At 42.9% G+C, this 14778-nt stretch overlaps 1 protein-coding gene across 8 annotated transcripts in view; it reads right to left on the minus strand.

Annotated features, from left to right (window-relative positions):
• The window catches only part of agrn (agrin), a 261810-nt gene that overhangs the window by 117832 nt on the left and 129200 nt on the right, over positions 1-14778 (minus strand). For all 8 annotated transcript variants that reach the window (XM_042228156.1, XM_042228161.1, XM_042228155.1 and 5 more), the window contains one exon: positions 133-348. In XM_042228156.1, coding sequence (XP_042084090.1) covers positions 133-348 — 216 coding nt within the window. The remainder of the gene's footprint in view (positions 1-132; positions 349-14778) is intronic.

The following is a 14778-nucleotide window of genomic DNA, read 5'->3' on the forward strand; positions in this document are numbered from 1 at the left end:
TCAGATCAATCTCCATTTGTTTGAGAGAGAACACTTTTCAGACTCACACAGGGATCGGGGTGAATTTCTAAAATGGTTAATTTCTGCAGCTGTCTCCAGGAAGGGTTAGCAGATAGATTGATGGTTACTTACAGCAGGCTCCCTTGCTCAGCACCTTGATGCGTCGCTGTGCGTTGCACTGGGCTTTCTCCAGCTCGCATTCATTGGTGTAGGTGGACGAATCTGAGCCGCACACAGGCGCCACAAAGGACGGGCAGTCCACCTTCTTGCAAACACACTCACCCTTGGACGGGTCATTTGGGTTGCGCTCGCAAACGGCGCCAAAGCCACACAGCATCCCTCTGCAGCCTGCCAGAGAGAACGACAAAGAGGAGAAGCTGTTAGGATATGTCATATGGATAACTCCGAATGTGAATATACATTTTCAGTCGAGTTAATACTGAAACACCCAACACCTAATGCACAGTTCAATTAAGCACTTTTAACAGAAGCCTGTATTTAAAAGCATCAGAGTACAAAGAGAAGTTTCTAGCATTTTAAGAAAATTCTATGATGCTTTCCCACAAAGTTCAAACTAAATCCTGGTAAAGGAAACAATTATTTGCAAACCATCTTAAGCTTAAAGAGAGCTCTGAAGGTGAAACCATTCAGAGTTTGGGGAAGACCTTTTAAAAAGCATGACAAAGTGTAATGGCATTGAAGCGTACCAGAACAACACTTTGACACGTTTGGGAAAATAGAATATTTGCAGTTTACATATCCTGGTGATTTTATATTAATATTTTCACTTTTTTTGATCTAATGATTCCTAAAATGCTAAATTAGAGCCCATTTGAACAAAGTTAGGGTCAAAAGTCGTCATACTGATATCTATCTGTGCTGACTGATTCATAACATCAAACCATGTATGGGAAACGTAAGAAAGGTTGCAGGTAGCTGCCAACGCAGAGCGATTTTTCTTGGTTTTAAACAGCAGCTAATGGAGACAAATTTAAAAAGGCTTTCATGAACTATTCATGCAGTCCAACATTTGCCAGCGCAGTTATAGTTGACTATTGTGTGTAATGTATAAAAACTTGCCAAAATAAAACCACTCATCACATAAACCAGCCAGCACAAACTCAACGGTGCGCTACAAAGAGGTAGGAGAAACATTCTCCAAACGCTGAATGACAGCGAGCTAATGAAACGCTGCAGGTTAGACCGCGCAGGGATAATGTTTGTGGTCGATCTAATTACGGGTGGGCTCACATCTCCCACCCACTTCAATAACGTTATAACAGCAGAAATAAAAAAGATCATCAAAACACTAACATACTGGGCAACTAGAGAAATAACAGCAACAGTGCGCGGTGATGATTTGGGTCTGTCCGGTTTTCATCAGCAGAGTGAACGGTTACAGCACTTTCTCACTGCTATACTGTGATGCAGTTCATTTAATTTTCCACAACTTGCAGACTTACATAACAGTGTGAGATTCCCATCGTTTTATATGAAATATTATCACAGGATTAAACATACCAGCATGGTAAATATCTATGTAGGTAACCTAATAATATAACAACTATGCACATGGAAATGGACTACTGCATCAGTAGATCTGTTGTAAACATGCCATGAGTTGATTTCACTACTCGTTCTGCCTGTAATCACTAAGATAATGCATCATCCATTAAAAAAAACCAAAAGACTACCAAGCAACAAGGTCAGCCAAACATCCTCATTAATGTAAATAAATCCTATGCTGGATATTATTGCCAGAAATTTCTCAGCTATGTTAGCAGCTCTCTGAGAAAGCTCTCAGAACTTTAGTCAGTACTGGCCCTGATGTTGTTCACGTCCAATTAAATTGTTTTTTCTCGCACTGATTCTTCGAGAACTTTTTATGAGTTAATGCAGATGAAGTTTATGTTTTAACACCAGGCAAATTTGTCTCAATACGGATTAGCTACTGGCATATTTGTAGAAACACAGTTCAGCAACACGAAAGCATCGAGGATTAAATGGGATCGTGGCGTAAAGCAAACATATGCTCATATGCTCGATTCGTTCGGGGAGACTGTGCCCACCCGTGCAGAGCGAGCGCAGTATGTACATTTGCTGATTTTGAAGAAGTTTCAATGTTAGAATTTTCCCCCTCAATAAAGTCAGCAACAACATTAAAATCAATCGAGAGGCAGCAGGCTGATACCCGCAGTCTTGTGGACAGCTGATTTTCAACACCTCTGTGAGAAGACTGCAGTCTTTTTGAAACATCAATGATCCGCCATCCAGGAAAAACACGCACGGGGTGGGGGCAACACGAAGACAAACCAAGGTTAGCCACACACTTCAAGGTCTCGCAAGTCAGGCAGCGATGGTAATACTTTGATCCTCAACCTCCCACTGACACCTCAGCTTTGATCAAATGTGAAGCAGCAAACTGTAAACTTTGTCAGAGGCCGCTGGATTCGCAAAGCAAACAGCAGACACGCACGTGGATACGTGGTCGTGTTATGTGTACACAACATCAACTTAGAGAGTAATTGACCCGTATTATGGCAGCTACAGCTGCTGTGGCTCTGTGCCCATTTAGAGGACTGTTGGGCATCCAGCTGGCGTGACGTCCTTGCCTCAGCACCAGGAGGGGGGTGGGGTGGGGTGAGGGGCGTTAAGAGAGATGGCAAACTCTCACAGGTAACCAACCGGATTGAAAATCGATGGACGAATGCACATAAAAATCCAAAATCCACTCTGAAAAAAGTCTACTTGGTTAGATAGGCGAGCAGCCAGTGTCACCGCTGAGTATATACATGTCACACACTCACACACACATGCACCCGCAGATAACTATTTCTTATCACTGGCTCCCAGGCTAGGACTAAACGAAAGGCGGCATGTCCGCTTGGGCTCACTGGCAGGTGGCTTTTTGTGGTACTAGAGAGACAGAGTCAGATAGGCAGACACACAAACGCACACAAGCACAAACTCTATGTGTGCAGCACAGACAACTGGTCCAGCATCTGCCCAAGGCATCTCATTCTGTCTCTCTCCCCACACCAAAGTACATTGTGTGAATGCGTCTATACGTGTGCATGTGTGAGCGCGCAGAGTGACAGGCGAGGAGGCTGTTTTTGACTGGCCCACTGTTCCCCGTGGGGGAGCGCCTGACAGCTACCTGAGCTCACTCTCTCTACCGGGAGGGGGGGGAAGCGAGTGTAAAGCCATCCATGAGTGCATCTGTATTTTTGACAGGGTGTGTGTTGGAGAGGTGTAGGCATTAGGTGTCTGTCTCCCTCTTTCTGGCTCTCTCGCTCGCACGTACGCGTACATGTGGCCAGGTGCTAGCATGAAGGCATTGTCATGACTGGCCCGCTGCTCTGCCGTCACTTCTCACCACACACCCTGTGCTCCTCCGCGTGTTTGTCTACGTGGGTGTCAGTGTGTGGCTCCGAGGCAAAACCATGCGAGCAGAGTGACAAGAGGTGAAATTCAATCGAGCTGTGTCAGATGTGTACAAGAGGAAGGTTGTCTGAGAGTATGACAGGGGGAGCGGAAAAAAACAAAACCCACCAGAGACCGAGATACCGGGTCGACAAAAAAGATCTCTCTATGATCTAAATGTATCAGCTGTGTTACAATATAGCTAACACTGGTATCATATGGTAAAAATATAAATAAAATGCTTTACTTATTTTTATTCTGAAAATACATAATAATCAGTTACAGTAAAAACATTTAAATGATTTTAAAAAAATCATGAATGCCAGCGCTGGAGTGTAAGGGGATCTGTTCTGCGATGCTTTCCTATAAGAAACTCTCACCGTAGCCTCAAGCTTAGCTCGCTGACAAAAGACTGACACTGGAGCTGAGGCCTCTGTCAAAACAGAGATACTAGCGCAGGCTCTGGAATGAGAGTAAAAGCTGCACGGTTATGTACTGGGAGCTGTTCCCTGGGAAAAATTGTCCCAGCACCTCATAACAGATACGTTTGACACTTCCAATTTCTTTAGCACAAAAGACAAACAAAATCCCTTGGCAGTTAATATGAACAGCATTATCTGCCACGGCTGAAAACAAAAACAACACGAACAAAAACTTCGCCAACATCATATTCCCACTGTGCCGCCCTCGACCTAGTTTGACTGGCGGGTGATCTATAGTAGTGCAGACACGATAGGAAGAAGCGAATGCAATCATCTACCAGAAGGCGATGTAAAACTCTCTCTCCTGGAAGCACACACAGAAGCAAAGTGTTTGAAGTACTGCTACTATATGTGAGTGCTAAATGAACAGTTAACAAAGCCCAGTAACTTTCCGACTTTGCGTCTCACACATAACTACTAGTTTTTCTGTATTACTGAAACATCAGGTGAAAAGAAGAGGATGCTGCGGTCAGGGTGAGTTGGTCTGAACTCGAACTTTATTCAATTAATGCTTCCAGATCTCTATGTGTCCTGTCACCGCTGCCACAGCGATGTCTTTCGGCTCATTTCTAACAATTCAAATGAGCCAATAAAGATCAGTGATTTTAAAGATGGATTATTTATTAGACTGTACTGATTTTTTGGTGTTGATTGTGCCTCACAATATTAAAAATTGAGCAAAGTGCTCCAGCATTAACAGGGTGTTACTCTCATTAATGTTAGAAACTCTGATAAAGCCGCTTACTGCAAGAACAACAAAGCTGTGACACTGACTAAAAGGTCTTCTCTTAGTCGAGTAGTGAATCCATGTCATGTGTAGGCCGACAGCAAAGCCTGCTCTTGTGGTAAAAATGTTTATTTGTAATTAATAAGGAACGGACTGCTGGTACTAAACACCAACAATCATTAAGGCTATGTTTTGTTTTGCTTTTGGGTAATAACTGTAATATGAAATAGAAAATGCTGTAACGTTTTGCACCTAGCTGCACTGGTTCCAGCTTTCAGACTTGGTCAACAACCCTCTAGAGCTGTTTTAAGTGCTGGGGAAGGTGCATGCTTTTGTGTACAAAATTGCAAAAGCCCACTCAGGCTTATGCCATTTTCACTATAAATGTAAGCTTTTCGATTCTTGGTGCAAATGTCTTTGTGAGTGCAATGAGTGTGAATATGTGTATGTGTGAATGCTCATTGGTCCATGTAAGTGTGTAAGGTAATCTCCCTTCAAGCCCCGCAGCGTTAAAAGCTTCACTTCCATGCTGTTTTCTTTGCTACCGGAGGCAAGGGGAAGAAAATCCCATTGGGAAGAAAAGACAGCATGTCCAGTTTGTGACTGTCGAGGCAAGCGTCTAGTCCAGGTAACATGTCATCCCTGCGTTTGGACGACTCACCCATTAAATGTGACACGGTGTCAGAGATTTAAGGGGGGGCTCTCAGCGCCTATGAAAGGAAAATGACGGTGCTGTTCTGATTAAAGCCACAGTAGAAAAACTATGTGGTTTGTGATTTGAAAGAAAGTAATGCATGGTTCTCTGGTGGCAATTTTCCACATCTTCTATTGCCAGTTCTGCTGCTTTTGGATTTAGAATGGAACTAGGCTGTTGCACTTTGCAGTTCATTTCTTTTGTGGAGCAAAACACATATACACACACAGAGTGGTTTTTTAATCCAGTAAGCAACAAAAGCAGACCGTTTCAGGACAGCGAAGTATCAGAATTCGATCAGAATGTGATTGAATGCACGGTGGGATAAGGGATATACGCCTCTTCATACGGTGTATTATCCGGGCGACATGTGTTAGCGGCTAGCTTTTCGACACAGATTCAGAGGAACACAAATTCAATAAACACGACACAGAAGCAGCAAGTTCCCATCACTCTGAGACGCCATCTACCCTGTGCTCTGTGAACAATATGTCCTGCAGCCTGTTTTTGTGGTGAAAGGCTCTATCAGTTTCATTGTTTTGCTGCCTTGTTGCATCTACCTCAAACAAAGCAAAAGGAGGGGTGCAGAAATGGACTATGGTCGCGAGCATGAGCGCGCTCAGACCCAATAAGGCTTGACAGAAGCGCCTCAAAGTGGCTACTTTAGGGAAGGAATACACGTCTTTGCATATCTTGTTTTGGCTCGGTCTGTCATACTTTTGAATTATTTTACAGCAGTCTGGTCTGTTTCAGCGAGAGAGGAAAGAAGCAAGTGAGAGGGAAGGTAAAGGAAGGTGTGCATGAATAATTAACAATACTGAACTTTACATGGGTGACAAGAATAGCGGCTGGATAACCGGGACTGTTGAGGCCAGTGATGCACAAATGTCAAAAGTGCTGGATACTCCGCTCAGGTGAAGCCAGTCGTATGGTGATCAGATTAAATCTGCACACGGCGGCTTCGGCATTGACTAATGACCTAGTGACTGTCAGAAAATCAGGAACGGAAAGTTGATGGAGGGAGATACAGCTCAGTGGCATCGAAGCGACATCACATTAATGTTGAATGACTCTAAATTCATTACCCTCTAGCACTCCTAGGGGACATCTTCCACTTACTTCTTAATAAAGGGACCCTTTCTTTTCAGCTGACACTAAGTAATACAGATGTGCTCCCTGCCCGGGCGGCTTTTAACAGTCCCCTCTTTCCCTCTGTCTCCTTATCTCTCCTCACCTCGGTAAGAGGGCTTTAGCCTCTCTATCCGTGTAGCTGTACCAGAAGACCTTTGCAGTGAGGGGACAGGTTGCTATGGCAACAGCTAGTGATGCAATCAGCACAAAGTGGCTTCTCTCATCAGGTTTTACTGGAAACTTTCCGTCATGCACACAGGTGGTTTACATATGCACAAATACACACATGCGCATGCACGTCAAGCTGCCTCTGTATCAAATTCCCTGCAGTGCTTTTTAAAAATAACTGTTAGGTCTCACTGCACTAATTATACATCACTCCTCTCCAAATCGATGCTCTGGGGTGAAAATCTAATTTTGAAAATCAAATTCTCGTGCTGGCTGCGTGCAGCTCTGAGGCTATAGGTGCTTTGCATAGGTCTGGGGGAAAAAGCAATAGATGGGTGGAGTATTTGTTAATAGTTTCCTTCTCTGCACCTGACGCTATACAGAGCCTAGAGTCCCAAAGTGTCATTGCAGAATAGAAACATGAAGAAACATAAAGGTGGCCGGCAGCTGTAAAATATCTGGGGGTAAAAACCCTACACTGCTTCTATTGATCTCTGGTTAGCGATCCTCGGGGACCAATGGAGTCAATTATCGATCTCGCTGCAATCTTACAACACCCAGCGTGAATGAAGAAAACGCCTGGTCACAATGGAACACCCCACCTCACCAGCTCAATATGAGAAATTGCTTCTTTAAACCAGTTAAATGAGAAGAGAGAAAAAGGGGCGAAGGAGGGAAAGAAAGGAGACACTTTCAAAGGATTGAAAAGAAAGGAAAAAAAACTTTTTCTCATGTTCTGCTTTTCCAGTGCTGTTCTTATCAGGGCAACAGCACAATGAACAAACTGAAGAAAAGAAAAACTGTAAAGAGCTATTCGTTTACTGCATTTTCTCTTCGCCTTTGGCTGCAGTTCTCTGCTTGAAGATGGAGGGTTTTGAGTGTGTGAGCATGTCTTTGTGTGCGGGGTGTGTGCGTGCGTGTGTGCGATGGCTGGTACAGTACAGTATTTTCTCCTTCTCTCACATAAAAGGGGCAATCAATTTCCTTCTCCTCCTGCTTCCTGAATGCAACACACAGGCTCGCATAGCTGAGCGCCTGGGCCATGACCTGGCTAACATGCAGGATGAACTTATTTACCAAACTCCACAGACCAAGGCGTGCCAGAAAATGAGAGATAAAACTGAAGACAGAGGAGGTAGGGGCTGAGGGGAGGGAGCGACAGGTTTTATTAGAAGAAATACTGTATGAGATGAAGAAACAGAAGGGTAGGGAGGTTAAAGAGAAATATGAGAGGCAGATGGAAAACCACTACAATGTGATTCCCTCCCATCTTCTACATGAGAAACCTGCAGTCCTGTAAGTCTAAAAAACAAACCCTCACCTGCTGCAAATAATCTGAAGGCGGCAACATGCATAATTAATGCTTTAACTTCATTTCCTCTTGGTTTTTATTAGAAAAAGGGAATAAAGGAAAGCTCTGAACTTCTGTGTCTATAAAACAGCACTGTTAGCTGTGTTCGTTGCTCTTATTTGTATCGCCGGTAAAAATCAGTAGGTCAAAATTTGAATATATGGCACCTTCACTCGTTAGAGGAGATCTGCATTTTTAAAAGTAATCAAACAATCTCTAAGAGTCGCTCATTTTTCCCCGCTGGCTTTGTTGCTCAGTCACCTCGACTACTACTGTAGTTACAGTAGTGTTCTGAGATTTTGTCAATGCTATTTCTAGCCTCCCTTGGCTATGGTTACTTTTTTAATTTTAATGATGTCCCACTGGCATAAACAAACCATACAAAAGCTACAGTGAGCACACACAAAAGGGTTTTTTAGTTTGTGGATAGTTCAGTTTCACTGTAAGCTTGCCAGCAGCTTTATAGCTGGAGACAGGAAGTGGGTTGAAGTATTTAAAGCTTTTGTGATGCCTCACAATTGTAACTAAATTTTAATTAAAACATTTATCTGTGTGTGAACCTAAGAAAGGGGGTCTGCGCACAAACTGTTTTATGTGTGTGATTTTGGACCGCAACATTTTGGCTGCTGCCCGTTGTTAAGGGAGCACAAGACACGGGGAAGCGCTAAGTCATCTGCTAAGGCTACTAAGCTTCGTTAGCAAAGTGCATTAATGCTAAGGAGCATATTAATAAAATACTAAATTTTCACTCACCAAATTGAAGCAAATGTTTCTATAATACCTCATAGCAGACCAAATTATTTGTCAGACAAGTCTTTTTTTTTTTTAAATGTAGTTTAAAAAGGCACCAATGACGTAAACACAATCATGAGCTCCACTTCACCGATTAGCGAGGCCTAGCAGCCTACAGCTGCCAGTGTCTGCACATCTGTTATTCAAAGTGGACACATACTTAAAGTTAAGCGTTTACATGTCTAAATGAATGAGTTATAAACTCACCTACATTTGTCATGATGGGGAGAAGCGGCTAAAGAGACTATATATTTTTTTTTTATTTAAAATGTTCTTTCATCACATCTTAACAGAGGAGTCTATGGGCACTGATTTACTTTTGGAATCAGCCTCGAGACACAATTTAGAGGAACTGCAGGTGTTGGCAGTACTACATTAGTGTGACTTTTCAGCTCCATTAGACAGCAAGATAACTTTAGATAACTTGTTGTCACTGACCTCAGATCATCTTTTGGTTGTTTATAGAAGACTCGACATGACAGGGTTGTTGATATTAATCCCAAAACCTTACTTATGCTAAACAAATGTCATAATATTATCCATCTCGTAAGATTTCTCTCCTGCAATTAACTTTGCATTCACTGGCATCACCTCAGTATTTTTCTGTTCAGTTTTTTTGGCATTCAAACTATAGAGCAAATGGATTTTTCACACCTACTTGGGTGTGAGAAGTTATTTCAAACCCTGGAGCAGTTCTCTGTTTTGTTCACTTTGTTTGGCCATATGAGAGCCAATGATTGCCAAAGCAATTAGACTGAGACCTTGTTGAGAGAGCTTTCAAAATATGTTTCAGAACCAACCCCAGAGCTGTGTATGGCGTGGAAGCACAATCAGCCTGCAATCCAACAGCTCTAATACAAAGCCTATTCATTATGGATTGTGCACAATGTGATTTATTGGGAATCTATAGATTTAGCCAAGGAGACTGTGCTTTCCTGCACAAAAGTATGAATCAATACGGAGCTCAACAAGGGTTAATGATTAGTTACGGGTCACTTAAACATCTCACCAACAGCTGGTCGTGTTTGTCGTCATGCAGAGCACTACACATGCAATTTAGGATTTGAAAAATCATGACATTCATCACCATCAACATACCCAAATGGCCAGTGGCCAAATCTTTCAAAAATGATCAGTCTTTTCCACTTTTTGTTGTTTTATTCATGCTATCCTTTAGGTCTCAGAATATAACAGGTGCTGCTTCTTCATAAATCAGCCCTGAAATATGACAGCTCTTGACAGCTTCGAACATCTGCCTAATCACGCTTGTTGTGGGAGAAAAATACATGAAGGGTAAATGAGGAAAATCACTCGGTTGTTTGTCTTGATCAGGCAGGGACAAGAACGGGAAAAGACGGTGGGGACTAAAGTAGAGAGAACAATGTAATGAGAATTAAACAGCAAAAGCCTTCAACTCATGTTGCACCTGTATAAGCCATACATCCTGAAAACAGCAAAATAGGGGATTGAATGTAGTAAAGTGGCAGCTAAGATAAGCTAATTGTGTTGCAAGGTGGTTTGTGTTTTCCTGATCAAACTGTTGGGCAGATGGGAGAAAAATTGACACTGCTATTCTTTTGAACCGCCGACTGGAGCATAAAAAAGTGCATAAATTACTAAGACAGCAATGACTTTAGTAGTGCTTCTCATAGTGAACTGGTCCAATCATTCCCTCCTTATCTTAGGAGACAGAGAGGACACCTTACCCCTGCTAGCAATGATCGTGCTTTGCTCAACCCAAGGTGCTTCACAGGAAATGCAACTCTACATCCCATCAGCTGTCTTGTTCTATTTAATGAGTCACATGGGGAAAGGAAACAAGCCGCGTGTTGGCACGAACAAACTTTTTCCCCGTCACACTGTTCCAGATTTTCAAATTCTCTCTCCGAGCTTTCTTCCACTATATCAATAATGGAGGTGCTGGTGACAGAGCCCTATTCTGTCACCTCACATCTTCTCCACAAACTCAGCAGCAGCAGCAGGCAGAGATGCTCCCTGAGAACAGATTACAGCCAGTCTGCAATATACATGAAGAAAACCAGAATGGCTGCCAGCGAACCCCTCAATTCAATTATTCAGCTAAGCCAATATTATGAGGAGAGGAGACCTCTTTTGTTCACGTCTCAGAGCTCGTCACCCCAGCTCACTGTCACCTCCCAGACACCTGTACTGGACTCTCTTTTGAAAGACACTTGCTTTTCATATTACGTCCACGAAGAGCAATTTTTTTTTAAGCTCGCTAATTGCATGTAGTCATTCGAGGGGCGACTCACATCCACTCAGATGTGCTCGCCTAACCTCCTCCGCGCCTGTCTTTTCTCTCTCTTGTTCACACGCTCCACTCTCTTTCATTCCATCGCTCATCACTGTCATTCAGTGTTTCATCAGCGATGCACTTGCTCTCGCTTCATACATTAAAAAGGAAAGTCGTGTGCACGAGGAGCCAACGCTGTCACTGTTGCCGCAGCATGGGGTTTCAGACACATTTGCACTACACACCCACTCCAAGTGTCCTGGAGAAAACTGGGCAGCAGTGACAACTTTTCAAGTCATAGCCCAAGCTCTGCATCTGATTAGCAAAGCGAGAGCAGCTCATCCTAAAGGTCACATTGCCAAAAATTAGGATTGGCTTAGCACAATTTAGAAAATACAATTACCTCAAAGTTTTACCCAGGATGCGGCCACGATGAGAGGTAGAGTACAGATTTTGAGCTTTTCACACAACCAAAGGCCAGAACAAGAGTATCATGCTGTATAGTGCTGTGCCTAACTAAAAGCTGTCAGGCTGCCTAAAACAACCAGTGAGCTCTTCTTCCTCACAGCAATGCAACCGACTGAGATGAATTAGTGTGATTTATTTGTTTTCTCTGTGAATAAAAAGCAGAAGGGTCCAAGCATTATGTGGATGCTGGCCATCATAACTTAATATAGCCTTTGGCTCCCACCGTTCTGGCGTTTTGCACGTGTGTAAACAAAACCAAAGTGTGTGAAAAACATGTAAGTGCACAGGTTAACTTTGCCCTCCGTGTTAGATTCAATATGTTGTATTTTAATCTAGTAGAAGACGATTGCACACAAACTACAAATCAATATCAGGCTTTATGCTCTGCATCACATAATGCCCAGGATTTCTGCTCACATGGGACAATTCCACAAACAGTGTTTTCCTTCATGTGGCGACGCTGAAAGTGAGTGAAAAAGTTTTCTTCTTGTCAAATGCTGTTTATTATGCTGACTGACACTGAACCTCGCTCGGGGTTTTGTGGAACTGTCTAATATTAATCTTCTGTGTGGTTGAAACGGTACCTGCTCTGCTACCATCCGCTCCCTTTAAGCCTTTATTTTTGGTGTCATGCTTTCTGTTTAGTAACAGTGCCTTATTGGGTTGTTTACTGTTACCCAGCATGCACATCTCTGGCAGACTGAAGGCAGTGAAGACAGATTGTGCTACATTTTCCAAGGTATTTAGGTCTCCGCAACCCAAAGGCTGAGCATATTTCATGCAAACATGATGGGCTATTAAGCATTAAAAAGCGACATACCTTAATCCATTTTCAGTAACAAAGCTATAGGTGGTCACATTTAATGTGCTCCAAAAAGGGAATAACAGCAAAGAGCCACAGAAACAAAAGACCGTTTCATTATTTATGTGCTATGGGGAAAAAATGTTACTTGGAAATCACATTCAAGGCTGCTTTCAAATACTGCTTGCATGCATGATTACTACCTGATTTCCTGCATTTCCCTCAACACCTGCACTGGTAATAAAAGGAAATTGTGTTTTTCACTTCAAATTAACAGAAAATGAACTATTTGAAATCACCAAAGTTATTTTGCGATCACAGGGAATATAATAAAAGCAAGGAGAGTGGGATTTTTTTTCCTTTTGTCAAACATTCATTTTCCAGCAAAATATAACCTTAAATTACTTGCTGAATGTTAGCTGAAGGATTTTGGCATTTGGCGGTTTGAACATGTGACCATTTCAAGTCACTTCTTTGAAGTATCGAATCATACCACTACTTTTTTCCCCCCTATATGGCCAAAATTCAATGTTACTGGTCGCTCTTGCCAGAGGCAATCAAGCCACCGGCAGCTTCATTTACAGTAAAGTGCAGGAGAGAAAACTGGGCCTTTAAGCTGGTTCCCGCTACGGAGAAGAGAGGGTGCTCCATTTTATTTTATTTTTTACAGATTTTCTGGAGGGAGCCCAAGTCAGTGGCAGATGGCAGCAGGATGAGACTCAGAGACAACCTGGGGAGAGCTTGGAAGGAGAGCCAGGAAGTGGCAGCTCTCAAGTGCTGAGCTGGTCTGCACTGGATAAAAGGCAGGCGGCCTCTCTCCATATGCTCCTCATTGCTATGCCTGATCACAAAGAGGTGCTCATAGACTCATTGCCATTGTCACTGGAAGGAATTTGGGATAGTTGGAGAAGAAATAAACATTTTTTAGGCAAGACTGTATGGAACTGTGTTGAAAGCAGGAAACTGAGCCAATTAGCCATTTGCCAGTTGCTATTAAGAGCCACCATATGGAAAAAAAAAAAAGTGGAAAAATGAAAGGGAATCCTTCCTGAAGTCTTCATTTAGAAGTGCATTTGAGATCCAGGAGGTAAAGGACATTATCTGTCCCTAAAGAATGTAAAATAATATTTTTAAGGTCCCGAGCTGAAACGCTCACACAGGAAATATTGACCGATGCGCTTGCCCAATCATGAAAAAAGCTCTTAGACCAGCCGAACCACCATGGCCCTCTGGTCAATCAACAGCTTCTCGATGCTCTCCCACCTAAACAAAGACTACATCATTCCTATCCACATCTCTCATTGCATCTCCTCCTCACATCTCTCAATCTCTCCCCAGTCTGATCAATAACTCTGACCTGCGGATCAATAAGGCCGCAAATCACTTCATTTTCCTCTCTCCTCCTCCTCTTTTTTCACCGGTATCCCTCCCAGCCAAAGGGGGTTGGGCATTCTAGGCTTAATTGCTTCTTGTACCACGGTCGGAAGAGAAACTGAAAGTTTGTCAGAGCAGTCCGGGTCATTTGAAACTGGGTCACCATCTATTATTCCAAAAGCTAACAAACACAACATCACACACTTCTGTCAGGGCCATTTCCTGTTAATAGTCCTGAAAGGTGAATGTAGCATATGATTGTGTTTCAGATTTTCAGAGAACGAAAGTGTGGCGTTAACTGCCTATCCATCAACCGGAGGTTTTTCTCTGCGGTGCCGCTGTGGCCATAAGCTCACACAATGTACACTGCCTCACTTAGAGAGGATAGGTAAAGTAAGGGTTAGAGAGGGGGAAAAAGTGGCTGGCGTAGATTCAAATTTATAGGCAGCGTTCATGCACTACTGGCTTTAGCGTTAGTATTATAGCACCAAAGGCCCCCGCCGGGCACCGCTGTGGAATTAATTGCCAGTGACGCGAAAGTAGCACAAAAAGTGCCACGCTTTTGCGCTTTTCATTACCGTGCCGGGAGTCTTTCTGTGCAGCTTTGTAATATTTCCCAGGGAGAGGGAGGGAAGGAGAGAAATGGAAGGAGGAGAAGGTGGAACGGTGATAAGTAATATGGTGCTGACTAGAAGAGTGTTTAGCTCATCTCTGTTCATTTGTCTTCATTTTCTCTCTTTGGAACACTTAGCCCATCCTGACCCACACCACTGTAGCTCGACTAAGTAACAGCTGTGCGCGTGAACCCACAAGTGGCTGCACCTAGAAGCACGTGCATGCAGTCACCTGCAGGCACTTACAGTAAACAGATTCACACGTATGTGTTAAGGCTCACAAACAAAGCCGGGTGCTGTAAAGCGGCAATTTCATCTTTATGTATGCAAATAAAAAGAAGTGTAAGGCAACACCTACATGAAAATGAAGATTCCCAGCGGGAACTCAAATTTGCCTAGAATCGTCTCCATATTAAATTTTTATGATATAATATTAATGTTTTTATTAAAACTACTCATCATACTCTAGTAAATAGACAGCAACTCAACACTGTGTTA

This window comes from Haplochromis burtoni, unplaced genomic scaffold (genome assembly GCF_018398535.1).
Source record: "Haplochromis burtoni strain Fernald_Lab_line unplaced genomic scaffold, NCSU_Asbu1 Contig_307, whole genome shotgun sequence".
NCBI classification, from domain to species: domain Eukaryota; kingdom Metazoa; phylum Chordata; class Actinopteri; order Cichliformes; family Cichlidae; genus Haplochromis; species Haplochromis burtoni.